This window comes from Macrobrachium rosenbergii, chromosome 42 (genome assembly GCF_040412425.1).
Source record: "Macrobrachium rosenbergii isolate ZJJX-2024 chromosome 42, ASM4041242v1, whole genome shotgun sequence".
Lineage (NCBI taxonomy): Eukaryota > Metazoa > Arthropoda > Malacostraca > Decapoda > Palaemonidae > Macrobrachium > Macrobrachium rosenbergii.
In genome coordinates this window covers 40,295,952-40,317,109 of record NC_089782.1, presented here as the reverse complement: position 1 = coordinate 40,317,109, position 21,158 = coordinate 40,295,952, and the positions used below count along the sequence as shown (strand labels likewise).

The window sequence follows — 21,158 nt, the reverse complement described above, 5'->3', positions numbered from 1 at the left end:
TCCCGATATCCACGTATAATCTGCCTTTCCCACACTAAGAGCAATAGTTCTGAATAAAAGAGGATTTTATAGGAATGTAAGGACTTGAAAAATTCCAAAATGCTGTAAACAGAGACAGTGAGTGCATATCTGTGGCTAAGTAGGTGCAAGAAACAAACCCAAATAAAGTGCAAGTAAAATACATAAAAGTTCTTCCAATGGATCAACCATTCAAGCAAATAGCTATTGCAAGCAGGTACTAGTAAACATGCATACTGTATTCAACGAGCTGGCACCAGTGTCTCTTATGTAGGGCCTATAAGACCTTACCCTTTCAATGATGCACATTGCTTGCACTCTTCATAACAACAAGTCTAACAAATCTACATCAATAAATACAACTCTTCTCTGGCAAATAATAAATTACTGAGTGCATCATTGAAAGACAAGGATTAAAAGTTAGAAGAGTCATTCCTAAAAAAGTGGAGATAATCAGGCAACCACGCAACCTCCGCGAAAAATATTAATGCTACCCCTAGTGTCATATAATAGCGAGGTCTTTGCATGTTCCTCAATTTGGCATTCTGTCTCTCTAACGGAGGCATATTTGCATTCTGCCACAATTATAAATTTGTTTACAAATAGAGAGTGTAAACTGTGTCCCAACGGACCATTCCCGTGAACTTGTAGATCTCGTTACCTCACAGTAGGTGAGAGGAGAGAGGTGACTCACTACACCTCGACTATGCCCAACTTGACTGCAAAGAGTGAGGGGCGTTATTGGGCGTTATTCATCGTGTAGGAAGTTTGGTTGTTGGGTTGTTGAGCGTTATTGATGGCTACATTGTCCGTCTTGTTATCACTTCCCTTGGGAAGGTAGGGACCTTTTCACCGAAAGAAGGCAGGAAAGGAAAAGTGTGTGAATTTTTATCAGCTCTAAAAGAGAAAAAAACAACCTGGAGAAGGAGACAGGTACATGACGCTCGTCGGTGACAACGTCGTAGAGAAAAACGCCAATCCCCCCTGTGCTGCCACAAGACTCCATGCTCAGCATTATAGCATAGGCTGAGTTTTTAAAGCAACAAGATGCATTAGTAATGAAGTAATTCAAAGCAAAAGGTTAAAAATATTGTGGTTTCAGTTATTAAAAAAAATTATTTATATTGCTAATAGGACCCCATGAAATTCAACTGCAAAATTTCTTCTCAATATCTGATCAAAGTACTCTCTCTTATCACTTATCAAAAGTTTCATGGAGAATAGCTAAGGGCAAATACCCAATCACCAAACCAACTTTTAATAAAGTAGGAAATATTTCCAACTGAATAAAGACTACCTGCTGTGTCCCTAAAATTTTTTTTTTAAAATTCATGTGTCCCTACTTTAAATTTAGTAATAAAAATGATCATGATATTCCCAATATTACCCTTTTTAAATATTTTAAGCTTTTCTGTGGCTCTCCTTAAAGCTTTACAAAGATGCATGGAACTGTCTGATTCCATTACAAAGCATCAATCTCACAAAGTTAAGAATAGAGATTTATCAGATCAATACAGAAAAAATTAAAACATTCATCAAGACCTTAGAACCTCAACCCCCTGTAATATTACACAGCTTCAAAGCAGTACAGCATTTATTTTAGATGACCACAGAAAATTTGGCCCCATCATTATATATTTCAATTTTTCTTTCTTCTCCCCATCTCTACCATACTCCACATCAAATATTAAGGCTTCTGAAACCCTTGAATACTTTAGTGCACTGAACCTTGGCTTTTATTCAATAAGTAAATTATAAAATTCAATTAAAATAGTTTTATAATAATTTAATGCTCCCCACTGTTCAGTTCCATAAATTCTAATGGAAATAGTTTTATTAATTTCCCCATTGTTTAGTTCCATTAATTCTAATGAAGTTAGTTTTCAAAATTGAATGTTTCCCACTGTTCAGTTCCATAAATTCTAATTAAAATAGTTTTATTAAAATTTAACATTCCCCGCAATTCAGTTCCATAAATTCTTTTGGTAATTAATTTAAGAAAACTCTTCCATATATTTATTGCAAGAAAATTTCTCTGATTTCCCATAAACTTTTAATTTATTCCACAATCACAAAATCTTAGAAAATTTCTAAAATAAATGCTCAAGGTTAAAGGAATACTCAATGAGTCCCATAAATTTGGTGACAGAAAGCACTCGAAGCTTTTACTGATATCAGTGCAGCAAAACAAATTCAATGAAATCACCTAAATATTCAGTACACAGCCTACTTCACTTGTAGAGAGCACTGTCAATGTGACCTAATCAACATATTCTGAAGTAGTACTGATCCATTCTCATCAACTTGTTTTGATTCATCTTCTGATGTGGATGACGTAAGTAGAACTAGCAATACTGCACCTGTCTGTCTCTCCTTCAGCTCTCACATGTTATCAATTACAAGACAATTTGCTACTGCACACACTTAACCTTAACTAACACTCATTCTACATTTTTCTTTGATAAAAAAGTCAACCTTTAGTCTTCTCTTACAACAGATTTTTTTGAAATTTTTTTAAAAAATTACGACACTAACATTGTCAAGGTCATTGTCTTTTTCTCCTTACCTGGCAACCTTAATCTCACTTTTTCATCCTGAATACAAAATCATAATGTGATCTCATTTATCCCCATCTATACATACTCCTCAAAGTAACCTCTTTAAATGTAATTCACTACCTACCAAGAGAAAATCAATCATATTCCTATACAAAGCATGCATCCAATAGCAACCAACACAATTCCTATGGCTTCAAAACAAACTGTAGGATAGAGCTATCTAGTCAATCTGCAAGAAAAATAAATACAAAATGATAACACATTACTCTTTCACTGAATTAAACCTTTTAAAACTTACCAAACTTACAAACCAAATGGAACTCAAAAAATACTCTCGACACTGCCTATTTTGTTTTCAATTTTTTCCAAAACCAATGTAAAAATTTTCAAATTGTCATGGTCTAAAGTAGCACCCACATGACAAGTCAACTGAAAATATAGAGCCACAAGCAATAAATAGACCCTACCATTTATAAAAACAACAGAAACAACACAATTCATAAAAACCATAGAAATAACACTGAACAGCAAATGCACCAGATTCGCATCACCATAATGTTATATCCTTTGAGCCCCAAAGGATACATGGGTTCTTATGCACCAGGTATCACTTTTTTCTCTTACATATAGACAGTTTTCATCACCAAGCTCTCATAACCACTGTAATTCATATTCCCCTTGGTCTTTCAAGTTCCCTATAACAATAATCATCCTTTTCATGCAAATTAACTTTTCATTATAAAAGAGCAAACCAGTGACAAAAAAGAAAAACACAAAAGAATCCTTTAAGACAAAATCCTGTCTTTGGCTAGTGTGTACACAATCTCACTGACCAACACCTAATGCACCAAAGCTTTAAATCAATATGTCACCTATATAACACTTCATTCTTCACCAAAACAGATGACAAGAAACAGCATCAGCAATTTAATTGGTCAACGTCCGTTGTACAGAGGTTCGTGGATAACCATTACATACAACATGCATGTTCACAGACTAGACAGCTTCAGTCTATCAAAACACCGTCAGTAAGGCCGAAACGTCCCATGACAGATGGGTGAAGGAAACCATGTTGTGTAGGTGCAGAAGTCTTACAGCTTCTCCATCACATTTAACAAAGAAATGCCCTACACTAACAGACACCTGGGAGGGAGCCGTAGTTCATGGGTGACAAAAAAATAACCACTACACCACATTACCTACAGGGAGCTACTCACTAATACCAATTACCAAAGTAAAATTTAGACAATGTGCAGTAAAAACAATTTGCTTCTATGTGCCAATGTGACTAGGAATACAATACGTTACAAAATACAAAGACAATACGATACTTTCTTGCGTTTTACTTCCACAAGCTGCATTTCAAGTGCTTTTTTTAAGTTTTAACAGATCTTACCAAAAACTGAGTTACAGTATAATCCTCCCGTAAGCAAAAAAAAAGTTGGCTGTTACCCATAAACCGTAGCTATCACAAGTGCTGCTAGCTACTGCCAACCAACCACTACATAATCACCACAACAAATTCACCAGAGGCACTGTCCCCTCACCTTCATGGAGTCAACTATCCAATTAAATGCCTGCGAGCGAGCAAAATGGGTAAGAAGGGTCAATATCAAATAAGCCACACACAAAATAAAAGCATTATCAGTAAGACACCAAAAAACATATTATGGACCACTAGAAGAGACTTACCAGAACATTATTCTAGTGTATCCAAGGTGTATTTGTTGTTTAGGACTATAAACAAATCTACGATACTTTAAAACGATGCAATGGCTTATTTAAGAGAGTTTGCATAACCGTAGGCAATACTCCATGAAGGGAAGTGTGTCTGTGAGCAACGATTACACACATTATGACAAATACACACGTTAATACACACTAAGGCACCGTACATCCAAATAGAGCCTGACCTTGTTATTTGTTAGCGCACAAACAGAAGACATTGATACACGCCGATTTACATGAAGTTAACTATAAGAGAAAAATTTTGTGTTAGACTTCATGTTTGTAACTTAGAATTAGAGAAACAATAAACCCATACAACCAAACATTGTCAAACACCAACACCATAATAAAGCTGAGGCAAAAACCAAACCTCAATCCCATACTCGAGCTTCGCAGCCTTTCAGTTATCAAAAAGTTTGCAAGTACAGCTATCCAAATGAAGAACATCCTAGAAACAGGCATCTGTACCTAAACATTTCATTATCGAAGTCCTAATTTAGTTATGTACTTTACAACTTACACATTTCATTAAAAGACAAAAATTAACATCTAGAAACTGAAAGACTATTTAGCTGCAATGTATAGAATAAGGTTTGATTTTTTAGAAACACCAAACTTTGTAACAGAACATTGCTCAAGTAAGCGTCAAGTTGCACAAGTTTGGATGGGGGATGAAGGTTATATATGAGTGTGTCCTATAAATATATATTAAGATGGGTCCTAATGTGCGTAAGCATACCCATTTCGAGTGAAGGAATCTGTATTATATCCTGGGCTAATTAGTTATCCAATCAAATTTACCAAGCCATATGCATGCCCACAAATTTTAAAACAATTTATAATGAGCTGCAGGCTTCAAGGTAAATTCTCACTAACAATTAGCAGGAAACTAAACTATAATCCTGTGGCACAAATTCATAGGTACTCTTACATTTAAAACACTCATGTTATCCCATCTTACTACATACCAGGCTCACGGGGGTTAGGTAAACTAGAAAAACTTCTTACTGATAAAAAAAACTGGTTAAATGTTTTGTTAGTAAATATTATGGATATGAAAGAAATCGTTCATATTATTTAACAGAACATAGGTCTACATCTAACCTAACTACTATTCAAATTCTGATAGTATTAAATTTATAGGCTTTAAAATCTTTTTCATCCTTGAAATAATTTTATAATTTCACAGCCTTTTCCTCAATTGAAGCAAAACCTGGAAACCTCCTGAATACAGAAAAAGCACAATTTTCAAAATATCAATTTTTTTTTTTTTTATTAAAGAAACCCAATCTCTCTGTATTCTTTGACAGTCAATTTCAGTTTTTACAAACTTACCTATCTCTTATAAAATCAATAGAAAAAATTAAATTTGACATATAATCTGATATCTTTTACTGCAATGAGCTTAGCCCAAAAGCTGAATTCAAAAGTGTCTTAAAACCTGACCTCAAAGAGTTATAGCTTCTCTTTTACATTCAAGTCTGCCTACAGTACCATGCATTTACCTAACAATACTAACTTTCACAAACCTAATGATATTCTTCTTCCATAATTAAACAACACAATAGCTAACAGAAATTACCATCAATGAAAAGCACGGTACTGATCCGTAAGATGTCATCCCTAAAACAATGTCCCTGATACTCCTAATTACTTAAATATCCCAAAGCTATAGGTCCCTAAAGCCTAACAATGTAAGAAAACAAAAGTTATCAACAATACTTACCAACAATGATGATGAGGACGATGAGACCGATAACTCCCATAATGATCATCATCTGTCATTGGAAAGACAATGGTCAACAAAGGTATAACGTACCAAAGGCTATATTGTGCTCAAACTGTTCCATCTAACCAGCTTCTACATAGTTACCTTTCAACCCATTAAAAAAATTCAATTACGAAATCAATGTGGTATCTCTACACTCTTAACAGCCACAAATGCAACAAATTGCCATAGAACTGATGTGTGGAATTCCTTTAGCATTCCCAGTGAATATGACATTATCAACTTGAATGACTTGAACAGTACTGAAAAGGAAGATTTTTCTTTCTGGTTAAATTTTTTCACTTCTACCTCAAATGTTTGGGGTTAAAGTCCTCACCTTGAGATTCTTCCACCACATTTTTCTCTTTAGCTTGCCAGCCTGTTGTTCAAACTGTGAGGCTCCCTGTTGAAGGGCATCTGTAACCATCAAAATGTATTAATTCTTGAACAGAAGTTTACAAATGATGACAAATCTCCTGCACCTTCAAATGTCACAAAAATTTATACCGTATTATCATCAATAAAAGTTCTTAAGAATAATAAAATAACTTGACTGCAACTTACTTACTGTGATTTTACTGTGAAGATATATTCTATAAATATATCAAATTCAGCTACAAATGTATAAAATACTTGAAAATCATATTAAATTGCAAATTGTTGCTCTGTACTGTACAAAAAATCAGAACTTGGCTCTAAACTACTTTTGCTTCTATAGTTTAACTTTGCTTATGCAATAAAATACAGCACTGCATCACATGAAAAATCAAAACTTCTCCGAGTTTAAAGCTACAGTACTTACTTGACCTGTGCGTTTTCTACATGCGCAAAAGTGAAGTTAGTCATGCACAAGAGAGAACCATTAAATATAGTGCTTTTTTTTATCACTGACTGTCCTGCTATTGCATACACCACTGCATTTCGTCCTACTAGTGCTGGTGCGCCGTGTCCTTTTGCTTTTACCTTCCTACTCTAAGAAAAAACTGAGCATCTGTCGACTATGTTAATTACTGTCATGCACACACTTATGACTCTGTTTGATTCTAAGATGACTAAAGATTACCCACGTGTGACACCACTGACACTTGGAAAATATTGGCCTTGGGAATGATTTTAAAATGGTAATTTTGCCGTTTGCTAGACCAGGGAGGGAATTCAAAATGTCAAATTTCTAAAATCTGTAATGAATAATGTACAGCTTACAAACTTCAACCTAAATTCCAATAATTTTGTCTGAGCTCATTATCAGCAAGGCTTCCAACCACTTGAAATGTTTGCTGTGATCACAGCATTTTCATTAAAAAAAATATCTTTGAAGTTGCATTTCCTAGTTTGTCATATTGTATCATAACAAGTACCTGTTCTTGTATAAAGAAAATGAATATACAATATGCAATATCCAGAATACCAACAGCTTTAACCCACCATTAGATTATCTAGACTACAATAATTTGGCAAACCTGAACTTCCTGTGTATGTAATAAAATAAAAGTATTACAGTACTACCATTATAGCAAACTAAATGGTACAGAACTACTGACTAACATCCTGTTCTAATAAGAAAACCAAAAATCACCTGTCATCACACTGTACATAGTTCATTGAATTTGACATGGACAAATTAAAAATAATAGCTGGAACTTGGTATACCCCAAAGAAAAAGGAAAGAATGAAGGCAGCAGAAGGAATGCAAATGACTTGTCTTCAAGAGAATGAGGAAAAATTTTGTGTACATATGTATGTATACACATCTTCATCAATAACCAATTACCAATAATTCCAAGTTTGTTACTAATCAACATCATTTAGCCATGCTGTTTGGGGAAGTGTGTACTATTCAGAACTGCTACTATCTGCAGAGACCTTAGGAGGAAACGAGGAATACATGTAGGTAATGTCTTATTGCAGAGCCTTAGGTATAACAGTCTCTTGCCATGATTCTATGGAATTCAAAATCAATGCTTTCATGATTTAAGCCATCACGTATGTAGGATCCTGTCTTATACATACTGCATCTTCAATTAATGCTACGGCATAAAGAAATATCCCTTCAGTGGGAGGTTCTGCATGACATGCAAATTATATCCAATAACAGAAACAGTAATCATGTTCTGAATACGTAAGCATTAAGCCCATTTCACTATTAGTCCTATTATTTTCTAGTTACAATGGTATTGGAGTCTTACAAAATTAAAGACAAATTTAGGAAAAATAACATTTGATAATTTATATCTTAAATACATCCCAATTACTTACAGTGCCATTTCTTTTGTCACAAAATTTTTCCAAAAAATTCTCCCAAGGGAGGAGACTAACAGCAGCAGCCCTCCAGAGGCATATCGTATGCAGGCTCAGTGAGATTCAATGGGTCTCGGGTGACAGGTCTATTCATCCTTTGTATAGTTAACTTATGACAGCAGGAATGTAGAGAAATTATTCTGTAAGCAAATCTATTTCAAAAATCAGTTACTTTAGTGCCAAACCCTTAATTCATTTGGAGAGGATTAAAGATGTCAAATCCACACACAGATAACTGAAACGGATCTGGTTGGAGCATAAAAAATAAGAAAAATTCAACCTTTATGTCAAAATTTATAAGACAATCATCTGACATGATCGTCAGATAAGAGGTTGTACACTTCATGAAGTGAGTGATGATTATGTCTACAACCTCTTGAGATATCGGCACAAAAGTAGATACAGCCACATGGGAGGTGAAAACTCCATCACACATTACACGGAAGCAAGTAACCCATGAAGTCTATATCATTAGAGTGCCATAACAGTAAAAACAAAGGAGAAATGTACAGATGATGACTTTCTTAATAACAGCCTAGATCCCTCCTCAGAGACATGAATCATATGTCCCACAGCTACCCCTACAAGGAATGAATACGGATCCAACCATCTGAAGTCTACCTGCTTCAGATGAACATTAGTTTAAGTCACTAGGCATCTCCATGAACTTGCCATTAACACCATAATGTCTATGTTTAAAAATTTTGAACATGGATAAAACTCTTATTCCATGTGCATTTACTCAACTTTGGTAGCTTCACTTTCTCTCAAGTTGTTGCATACTCTCAACATGACCTTCCTAAACCAACACAAAACTTATTCCTGATTACCTGCTTCCTCACGCATCCAGTGAAAAAAATGATTCCTGATGTACTGTCAACCATGGAGGCCTTAGTTCTGCAGAGGTACAGACATAAAGCTACATTTTATTAGGCTTGTAACACAAGTGATGGCAAATGGAGCATTAAAAATACAGACGCTTTCCTGAGGTCTGGGTCTTGGTATGAAAGCCAGTAACATAAGATAGACCTTTTAATCTCCAGCCTTTCAAGACTGACCTCACTCAAAAGAGCATAATGGTCAATGATTAAAAAATATTCATGGTGGCCAATGACTCACAAGATACAAACTCCAAGAGAAATACCACCTGGGTAAGGTTCAGAATAGAGGCTTGTTCTAGCAGCTCCAAAGCAGCTTTAGTGAGACTTCTTAAGGACAGACCTTTTAAGCAAGATTATTGCTTCTTGGAAGACCCTTCTCAGTGTTGTCATAGCACCCTCAACTCCAATGAGTAAGTTGGAACCAACCCTAAGTTAAGGATAAGAGATGGGGCAAGAAGTCTTCGTTACAGAGATTAACAGTACCTTCTTGCTGTAGAAGAAAATGGAGAAACTCATTGCTCAGTCTAGTAATATCAAATCTTCATGACTTGGGTACTGCTTTGGCTGATTTTTCAAAAACCTACTACTGAGATGTTGCTTGAAAACTGCACATGAAGATATAGTCTCTATATTCAGATGGAACTTGCTTAAGCATAATAAATACAGGAATTCTTCCAAGGTGGGAAGTTTCCTGGTAAGTTTACCAGGGAGAGGATTGTGAACTAGTCTACCATTCAAGTGTTCCCAAAATTTCACAATACCCTGGAGAGAAAATCTGGTCTCTTCGGACAAGACTGTCCACAAACACGTATTATTTCACATAAAAAATGTTGGCCAGATTTTAGCTATGTTCCTGTGTCAATCTCTACTGTAATGCAACACAAACATCTTGACTTAGTCCCCCAATATTCCAATAAGACATGAGTCATGTAGCTGAACAAGACTTCAGCACACTTCCATCATTTGCATGCTGGACAAAGGCTATTACAACTGGAATGTCTGCCTCCAAACATAGGGAAGTTATGCACCAATTTCTCTTTTGTAGTCTAAATCTAGTAGGCTTATCTGCTAACAGTGGAACATCTTGAACGTCCTGCCCCAAAGGGCATATCTCCTTATAAGTCCTAGAATCAAATAAAATTATTAATTTTAGACAGGCTGCAAAGGGGGTTTGCCAACAAGACTGATCATGCCATTATAGCCTTATCACAACTTGGCAGAGAAAATCAAATTGACAACTCTTGCATCAAAAGATCTTAGAGACTGGTCCTCATAAGATGCACTAGTGCAACCAGTGTGTTCATATCCAAGTTCAATTCCTGGAAATGTCCATATGCCGGTATACTCAACAGTAACAAAAACCAGTTTCAAAAAGACCTGTGGAATATATAGAACTTTGTATTTGTCTTAGAAGGGTGAAGTTATATTCATCATGGAGACAAGTCTCAAATGGAGTACACAGAGGTTGTGAAGACACAAAATTACCTTTTCTTCCCACAGAACTGTTCAATTTTCCCTTTAACAGTGCCTGTTTGAAAGGGAAACTTCTGATTCTATGAAGTCTTCGGGGGCAAGCACCATGGCAGACCAACAAAACAGGAATTCTTGGTTGTCTTGTTCCTGGCTGACACACTCCCAACTTCTCATGCAATAACTAGTTGTTGCCAAGTCAATTTTCAACACTTGTATACTGATCTGGGACTCAGAAAAAAATCTGGGACTCAGAAAAAAAAAAAAGTGTCTTAGAAATAACAACTGCAACAATACATGATCAAGGACTAAATCAAAGAAAGCAACTTCAATCCTAGTTTGTCTACTAAACCTGTGGGAGTTGTCTCTTGCCATTTAATGGCAATGAAGTGGTCTTGGGCCAGCTTTGAGAAAAAAAAAAAAATTAGAGAACTGCTTCTAAAAGGCAAGATGCTAAGCCTGTAACTCAGCAGTTACAAAATATGCCTAGGAATCAAGGAAGTACCAGTACGGCATCAAAGATGGCAGTGCTTTGTACCTCAAATGCTTCCTCTACATTTTGCATGTGCTTCAAACCCGAGTGGAACCTGAGTTTTCCACATGTAGGAAAGATGTTCAACATGCCTGTCTCCAACCAGCACAACACTATGAGTATTCTGATCAAGTCTATTTATTTATATACAAATTCGATAACTTGTAAAAGACAACAAAGGGCACTGATAATGTAGGAAATTAAAACATTAATTTGTCCAGAAAAGCTGATAAAAATTATACAGAATTAATAAATATGGAATTGGAGTAATGCACAACATAAACAGAATCCCACTTTTCAGGATAATTAACTCCATACAAGACAACCTACAGATCTGTCCCGAAAAATGTGGAATACCTTCCAAATGCTGTAAAAATCAGGAAGAATAAAATTCCTTAAAAAAGCATTAGTAATTCCATCAAGATCAAGGAAAGCACAAGAGCACGTGCTACAGCAGCTGAGAAAAGCAGTTATGTAGAATGTAGCACTACTCCTTATAGTCTAATGAAGATACTGATAATTTGCTTGGGAATGAAAATAATGGAACGTCAATCTCAAAACCATCCTCTTGGCATCAAAGAACTACTAGAGCTATTTTGTAAACTAAAACCCTACAAATAAGCAACCAAAGGAAGACTAATCAGGGGTGAATCCCATAAACTATAAATAACAGGCATACATTACAAAACAATTAAAAAAATTGGATTTTTGGACTTATGTCCACAGAAGGTTAGCGAATAATAGGGCAAACCAAGGTAATACATAAAGATAAATGTTAACATTAAAACTACAGACAGTAGTAGGGGAAGAACTTATGCTTAAAGAACCCTAAAAGGGTTCTGAGGTCTGGTTAAACAAATCATTTATAACTAACCAGCTTCTCTGTAACAAAGAAAAGAATCAATAACTTGGAATACACTAGAACCTACAGTTAGCAAGGCTACCAAATAGTGCTAACTATAAGAGCGCAAAATTTCAAAGCAATCATTGACGCAAAATACCAGAGTCATCTGCAACGTCGATAAGTACACCTGAAGACCATCCTGAACTCTAAATAAATTTATAAAATGGGAAAATAACCAGTTTTACTTACTGATATGAAAAAACTGGTACTGACTGACTACTACTAATCAAAGATACCACCGGATGGGAATTCAAAACAGCTGAATTGTTATCACTGTTCAGAGTGCAATTGTAAGTGAGAGAAAATCACAAAGATAAAACAAATGATGAATAAAGTGAAAGAAAAGAGAGAGCAAATCACATAAATCATCGACACTACCATTGGAACAGTCTGGGAACGACTGGCTAATGGAAATAAAGACAAAGAATGAACAGACTTGTCAACCAAGACCCAATGGCTCTCACTGCACATGCACAATATACTCACCTATGCATTACTGCCATGCCTCTTCTTACTTTGGAGAATTTTTTTATGGGAACATTTTTGACAACCATGGGCACAATAAGTAATGGGTTTCTCATAAAAAATATACTGTACTTGTACTCCAGAGGTTAAAATGAACATTATTAATGGACGTACATTGTTATAAACTGTTTGGTAGCCAATGTTCAAAATAAGCATATAATTTACTTTACATTACAAAATTCTCTAAGCCTCAAAGGAGCATATGCTTATTTCAAATAAATGCTTTTGTGCATCTGATATCATTTAAGTACTCAAAAGTGACTGGTAAAGATAAGAAAAATCAATTTGAAAAAAAAAAATAAGTAATACTTAATAAAGCATATTACTGCTACTCAATGCAATCTCTGTTTGTTTTATAAACTAAAATAATTACTTTATATTCGTCAAAAATTTCCAGAATGAAACATTGCTTATAATATACAACTCAAAAATATTAATTTTCCAAAAGAACACAATGTTTCAGATTTCCTGCCACTGTTCTTAAAATGCCATACTTAAAGCTCTGGATGTTTAATCTCCAACTGAGTAAGCTGCTGAAAACATCAATGAAATGACCAGGCATTTCCATCTAATGTTCTAAAAATTCTTTTTGACTGGGTTAGTGCTCAGAACATTTAACTTTTGAATCAGTTGCTGTCCCAGTCTGATCCAAGTTGTATACATGTACTCATGAAAAAATAAAACACAGCAAAAAGCTAAACAACACTGCAGGGGATTCTCTAAATGGTACTCAAGGTAACTCATAATCACATAGTAATTGGGTCTTCTACAATAGGCAAAGTAAACCTATCAGATTATTGACCGCTCAGATAAAACCATGGTTGATTGCTGATCCTCACAACATACACGGTATACCAAACTTAGTTCAAGAAATTGCATTAATCTTATCTCAAAGTATTTGCAATTCCCACAACTTTTTGGCCCTACCTGACCCTATTACTGTACCATAAAATCCCATACCTGTTAACCTACTGAAATCAAATCCTTCTTAAAGGACATAACCAATTTATTAAAGACAAAACTAGGACACCACGAAGGTTACATAAAAGTAATCCAAGACAAGACCCCACAATGGTTACAGAGAAAACGTTAAGAGCCAAATTCCTTATTCAATTACAAATTGATCAGTTAACTTTAACCTGACCCCTTGTTAAGTTCAGCAATAAATTTAGCAAAATTTTTCGACCCATATCTAAAGTTTCGTAATTACAGTACCTCATATTTAAACGTGTATCTCCAGTAGTGTTTATCATGAATATTTCAAAAAGCCTTTTAACCCCTTCTGACTGCACGTCCCAAAGATGTTAATTACATTAAATTACTTTGGTAACTAAATCAAACAACAGTGCAAATCTTAAAATGCAAAAAGTGGGGTAGGATAGTAAAAAAAATATTAATGCAGAGGAGCAATGTCAAACATCCTCTCTACATTAAAACTCCATAACTATTCATGAGGCTGTGCCCTCATCTATTATCAAACAAAAACTTTTCTCAAACTGTTCAAAAACTCTACTCAATTCATGAAGATTTATAATGCAAGTAACAAATACTTCTGTGATTATGAACTACCCAAAATGGTGTGTGTATGTATGTGTATGTGGGGAAATGTGTCTTCTTCAGCATATGAAGGCTATATAACTAGTGCCATATTCATAGAGAATCTCCTAGGATCTAAATCTCAAAAAGTGACACAGGGGCCCCGAAAATTCTATACCTGCACGATCATCAAGCTCTGAGAGTTTCTGATCTCTCTCGAGCACCTTCTCCACGTTCTCTCTCATCAAGCCCACCACCTAAACTTGACAAGACAATATGAATGCTCAGGAGGAAAATATGGTAGAAATACATAAGTTTACAATTTTGGCTTTTTTTTTTCTTGTTTCCTTGGGAAGGGGTAATGTCAAAAGGAAATGAGAAAAGTACACCTGTTAGGACAGTAGTACATCACACTTACATATGAGTCATATGTACGTAGACAATGCTCTTATTACTGACAGGTTAATACGGAAGCACCTGACAATAACAACTGAAAACATCTAAAAAGAGAAAAGTGAGGTCTGAAATTTTCACAGAAATACATAGGATAGACTAACTTTTTAGCTACTACAACACAATAAGGTTGTTGGGGTAAATTTAGATTATCTTGATAATTCAGCTTTACATTTGATAAAATGTTATTTAATAAAATTTTTTTCCTCAATAACCAAAAATTACCCATACAACCACAAAGAAAAGCTACAAAAGGCATTATTCAGTTAAAAGCTTCATTGCACTCATTAATCCAAACAATACACAAAATTTACACAACGTTCTTCAAAAGTCCTTGTGAAACAAGTCTAATTTCAGAACCACTGAATATTTTTCTTAATTTGTATGTTTGCATGTCAACATGCAAACAAACTGACGAGTTGAGTAATGCCTTTCAACATTCAATGATAAAATAAGAATCAAATTTGGCCAAAATGAGATTGTATTATGTCTAAAGAGAAGAGCAACCAACTCCTGGTACCTGCTCGATCATCCAGTTCAGATAGTTTCTGATCCCTTTCCAGGACTTTTTCCACGTTAGTCCGCATGATGTCGACAACCTAGAATCCATGAAAAAATCCACAACACACGATAACATATCAATAGAACATGAGATAAAAGCCACCCACAAGATTTTAAATATCCGTAAACCATAAGTAATCCAACTACTACAAACACGTTTTCTTGCAAAAATAAAAGCTTCACATCCAATAATTGTCCCAAAAAGAAAAAAAAAATTAAGAAGAAAGTGCAGTTTCATTCACCATTATTGTAGCCCTGTAAAGTAAGTCAACAACATTACTCCAAAACCACACACAATTGCTCACCTTACATTTTAGCTTCATCACTAACAGCCAACCCCACCCCTTCTTTATGAATACAGCAAATTATAATTAATATAAAAATCTTTAAAAATTACCTTTGTTGTTCTAAGTGGCAAAGTCATTAGGAAATCTTGTCACTTCGACTCTTATACCAAGGCATGTTCTCTGAAACACATGCTTCTAACAAATAATGCTACATTTTACATCCATAATATCATCAGAATTAAAATATTCTCATATCTATGCTAAAAGAGAAAATCTTTACTTATCCTTCACATTTTGTAATTTTCTGAATATACATGCAAACAATTCTTTTTCTTTATAAATTTTGTTTGTTACCAAAGCGATAGTTATTCCTCCAATGTTCCTCTTTAAACCTGAATCTGATACCTGAATTACCATACTTGTACTTCACTTTTGTATTTGAGCAAGCTATTTATTCTGACAGACAGCACACCATAGCCTAGCATCCTGGCCTAACCAGAAAACCCCCAGAATGTGATTGATTTTTTTCCCTGTCCCAACACACAACATATAGATAGCCAAATTTGCATGCAAATTGAATCAGGTATACAAGCAATATTAAGCCACAAATATAATTTAGTATCAAATCAAGTATAACTCAGGAATAACCTACACCAAATTGGATTATACAGTAATTGAAAAGTGCTTCTGCCCCCCAGACAGCTGAGAGGTCAAAGTCAACTGCTTATCACTGCTTCTAAACCCAAAGCCCAGGTTTGCATCCTGGTCAGGGCAGAAGCACTTGATAATTCTCACTGGGCAAGTTATTCCCAGGGTATAGTTAATTCAATATTAAGCAATAATTGTGGCTTTATAGAATATAAAATAGTCACTCTAGTATAACTGACAAATATTCTTAAAGTTCATGCATGGCAGAAATTAGTTTAAATGTTTGTCTTGGAAATATATTACATATACATTTTACCTTTCTATGCATCTAAGAATCTTAAAAATCCTTCAGCATTAAACCAAAGCATCTTAAACACAAAAATAATAATCTCAGATTCTTAAAAATCCTTCAGCAATAAACTAAACCATCTTAAACACAAAAATAATAACCGAAGACATGAAAAGAGTTCATCACTGACAAATGTGAAACTATAAATATGGTACAGTAAAAGAGAAGACCATAAAGAGAGAAGCAATTCAGTTCAAGATGAGAGAATCAAGGACATTCTGAGATCCATGCTTGTGAGTCAACACAAAACCATCAAATAAAAATAGTGAGTCAGGAGTAAAGTTCACGTCAGAAATCAGTCATATTTCTAATAACATAACATGGTGGTTGGGTCCAAGATATCATGCAGTTCTATTCCATTGTTTTTAACAACTACTGTACTATCCGTCCAACTGATTAGCCTCCAAATAGAAAAATAATATTAGCTGCTTTATTACAAAAGTTGACTAACAATACTAACAGCAATTAAAATGTATAAACTTATTAAAAAGAATAAAAATATTGAACTAAAAAATGACATATTAAAGAATACTCAGGTCCTATTTTCAACTAATGCATTCTTTTTTTTTTGCATAAAAAATCAATCATTGATACAATGATGCAGTCTATAGGAGAAACACTGAGCAATAAACTTTTTCCAATGGCTCTTAACTTGGAAAATGACTACCTCTTACAACAACAAAGGTTACCTTTAAGTCTATTCCTTACAGACCTCAATAACCCCATACTCTTAACAAAATCACTATTAAAATAAACTTTGCATTCAGACCTAAATAATTGTTATCTTGTGGTCTACTCAACAAATGCAAAAGCACTTAAACATTACTGTATATTTTTAATCACAGGTACAATGTACCTAAAACCAAGTGCCACCATAATGTGAAGCCCTATGCTAAACAATGAATCCTTTACTGAAGACAATCCTTAAAACCTGGTTATGTACCATTAGGATGCTGTAAGCAAAAACCAAGATGAAAAGTACAGTACAGAAATACTATTTCCCACTAAACCTGCAGAAACTGCAAACATCAAATTCAGTATTGAAAAACTTGATGCTTTTTTAGTAGTTAGTAGTAAGCATTCACTGTAAGCTGATGATGTTAGACAGAAGCACACCCTTTCAAATTTTCCCCACTGCAGGCACAAATCTACAAACATTGTCATCCTTTAAGTAATTTCTTCCCTCTCTCTCACCTGCTCTTCCATCTAGTTCACTCAGTATTTGATCACGTTCCAATACTCTCTCCACGTTGACTCGCATTATTCCCATAACCTGTTATACCAAACAAAATGCAAGCAGTGCAATGAAAATAAAAAAGAGAAAACAGAAGTACTTACATACTAAACAGCAACCCTAAACACACTTCACATATACAATCTCTTCTGATAATAAACCATCATCTTCAAGAATTAAAACCTGTGAAATGCTCAGATCTAAATGCTTCAGAGAGGGACATTATTCCAGGTATTTATTAACTACCTTTAAAGGCTAAACACTGAACACTGATAAAAGAAAAACACTAAACTGCTGAGATTATGATCTGTTCATATGTACATAATTGTTCCTTTGTTACTTGAGGTTTTAACAAATTAAAAGATGAGAAACTGTGAGAACTTTGAAACCCAAGTGACCAGTAAATTTGAACTGCCTAAAGTTTAGTTGTGTTACATGTTTTTAGTAGTAATAAAGTTTGCATTGCATATGCAATATGCTATTTGGAATTACAAACATGCTCATCAAAACAGGAAACCTTAACAAACAGGTTAATATTCAGACACTTCACTACAAATATTATTGGCATATACTTGCACATTCATTTAACCCTTTAACGCCGAAGCCCTATTTTCAAAAACATCTCCAGTATGACGGCGGCCTCCGAGAGGTAGCGCCGAAGCGGAAAAAAAGTTTTTTTCAAAAAATCACAGAGCGCTTAGTTTTCAAGATTAAGAGTTCATTTTGGCTCCTTTTTTCTCATTGCCTGAAGTTTAGTATGCAACCATCAGAAATAAAAAAAATACCATTATCATATATAAATATTGGAATATATGACAGCAAAAAAAAAAACCATATATAATTGTATACAAATCGCTGTAAGGAAAACGGTTGAAGCTAATGAGTTAATTTTTTTAGTTGTATTGTACACTAAATTGCGATGATTTTGGTATATAACAGATTGTAAAACGATTAAAGCAACACAGAGAAAATATTATCACAAAATGATGCATGAATTTGTAACGCCGCTGGACGTAAAAAAGTTTTTTCAAAAATTCACCAAAAATCAAAATATTGTGCTAGAGACTTTCCAATTGTGCCAAAATGAAGGAAATTGATTGAATATTACTAGGCTGTAAGTTTTTAGCTTACAATTGCATTTTTGAACCATTTAGATCGAGTTAAAGTTGACCGAAGGTTGATATTTTTCTATTTATCGTTATTTCGATATAAATATAAAAAACTGTGAAGAGCTAAAGGAATGATATATTTTTTGTTGTATTCTACATGAAATTGCGCACATTTTGATGTATAACACTTTATGTAACGAATAATATGAAACGGCGAAAAAATTACGGCAAGCTGACGCAAGAAATGACAGGATTTTCAGTGGAGTCATGTATGAGCTTAAGGAAAATTTTTTCAAAAATTCACCAAAAATCTACATATTGTGCTAGAGACTTTCCGTTTGTTGAAAAATGAAGGTAAATGATTGATTGTTACTCGAATGTAATAATTATGGCTTATGGATGCGTTTTTCGATCATTTCGGTCGAGTCAAAGTTGACCGAATGTTAAAATTCACTTTGGTTGCTTGGTCCTTCTCCAGCATCCCAGTCTAAAACTCGCCTCACGCTCACTTCCGACAGGCAGTATGCGCCTTTCACGGTCCTGACGCCTTTGTGACATATCTACAAACGTCCTGTTGCAGCACGAATACGCAAACACTCGCCAAAGTTTTGCAAAACACGTCTGCGTCAAAATATCGCTCCCGCAAGGTCCAACGCTGATGCTATCTGGCATGAGTAGGAGGGAATTCGCGCATGCGCGTCTGGGTGACGCTCAAAAACAACACAACACCTGGATCCGTGAACTCCCAGCATCCGCCAAGGCGCGTGATTTGAAATCTTCTGCAAACTAGGCCTATAATTATTTTTCCGCGAATATTTAAAAAAAGCATTTTCAGTCGACGTTTGCAACGTCCACTCGGCATTCGACAGACAATTTTTGACGACGTTTAAAACATCCAACAGGCGTTTAAGGGTTAACTAATTCTCTATTTGACTGATATTTCAAACTCATACCTGAATGCTAACTAATGATACATGTCATCTGCAGTGTCTAGCAAATTACTGACAACTAATTGACCTTAGAAAAACAAAAAGAATACACTGTATTTAATATATACTGATATTAAGTCACCCACTATCTAATTATTGTAATCATAATCATCCGAACTAAGTTTAAATGCACAGCTCAAAAGCTCAAGAGACAATAAGAAATGTAAAAATACAGTTTGAATGGACACAGGAAAATGACCTCCAACAATTTGAAAAACTGTTCAATTTCTTCTTTTTAGATTGTGCACTCAAACCTGTGAAATTAAATGGTATGTACTATACACAAAACAATGGTGTGTGTACTGGGTTACAAAAAGCAAAAAATACCATACAGCTCCCTCACAGCTGGTTATAGAAAAAGTCATTCAACCAGACCAGTGAGCTAAAACTCTTAGCTCTTACAGGAATGGCCCAAAAGGGCTTGTTCTGATGAAAGGAATATCAAATTTTATCTACCAAGTTATGGCTGTTAAAATTTCACAGCTGGATAGGGTGCAAATATTGAAGAGTGAAACAATTTCACTCAAAATATATTTTATTGTAAGTGCTGTATTGCATTCCCTTGAAAAGGGAACTGGTAGAGGGGGGGGGCATCAATTAATTATGCATTAAGCAGATGTGTCCAATTACTTCTACATTTCTTTCTTTTAGTACTGATGCCTGCCACAAAAATACTGTGGTTTCAATAAGCTTTACCATTACACAACTCATACCATTTACTATGGTTTGTTTGTATGGTGTTTTACGTTGCATGGAACCAGTGGTTATTCAGCAACGGGACCAACGGCTTTACGTGACTTCGAACCACGTCGAGTGAACTTCTATCACCAGAAATACACATCTCTCACTCCTCAATGGAATGGCCGAGAATCGAATCTGCGACCACCAAGGTGGAACGCAAACACCATATCGACCACGCCACTGAGGCGCTATCCATTTACTATGGGCAAGTGATATCAAAATCACTTCGAGGAATGTTATGGTTTGATAACGTCACTACTAATTGCAAACTTAGCTCTTTTACCTTAGTTTGAAATTAACACCATCTTTTGTGAAAAATATTAAATGTGAATTTGATATACCAGATTATGGTTTTGTTGACGATGCTTCCACAGCAATTCTGGAATCAATTACAATTACAACCATCTTTGGAGGTGCATTTTTAATAATCTTACATATTGCAAAAATATGTGCTGTGAGAACTAAGGCCATTTTAAGTTACGAGAATTGAATTTTCATATTGGGAGAGATTCGGATTCTTAATTATACTCAACAGTGTGGACTATTCATCGAAAATTTCAGAGTATTTT

The 21,158-nt window shown here is 34.9% G+C and overlaps 2 protein-coding genes across 15 annotated transcripts in view; one reads left to right on the top strand and one right to left on the bottom strand.

The window, feature by feature from the left end:
- The window catches only part of LOC136828322 (large ribosomal subunit protein eL22-like), a 139,825-nt gene that overhangs the window by 89,492 nt on the left and 29,175 nt on the right, over nucleotides 1-21,158 (top strand). The gene's annotated exons all lie outside the window — the stretch shown is intronic.
- LOC136828323 (neuronal synaptobrevin-like) overlaps nucleotides 1-21,158 on the bottom strand; it is a 60,046-nt gene that overhangs the window by 24,498 nt on the left and 14,390 nt on the right. For 3 of the 14 annotated variants that reach the window (XM_067086213.1, XM_067086214.1, XM_067086215.1), the window contains exons 3-6: nucleotides 15,192-15,270; nucleotides 6,410-6,489; nucleotides 6,031-6,082; nucleotides 4,124-4,153 (exon numbers count right to left, since the gene is read on the bottom strand). In XM_067086213.1, the coding sequence (XP_066942314.1) occupies nucleotides 4,146-4,153; nucleotides 6,031-6,082; nucleotides 6,410-6,489; nucleotides 15,192-15,270 (219 nt within the window). In that variant the 3' untranslated portion in view covers nucleotides 4,124-4,145. Of the gene's footprint in view, nucleotides 1-679; nucleotides 864-4,123; nucleotides 4,154-4,489; nucleotides 4,551-6,030; nucleotides 6,083-6,409; nucleotides 6,490-15,191; nucleotides 15,271-17,710; nucleotides 17,790-21,158 lie in introns of those variants that run through there. The other 11 variants (XM_067086212.1, XM_067086211.1, XM_067086207.1 and 8 more) reach the window with 7 other exon arrangements.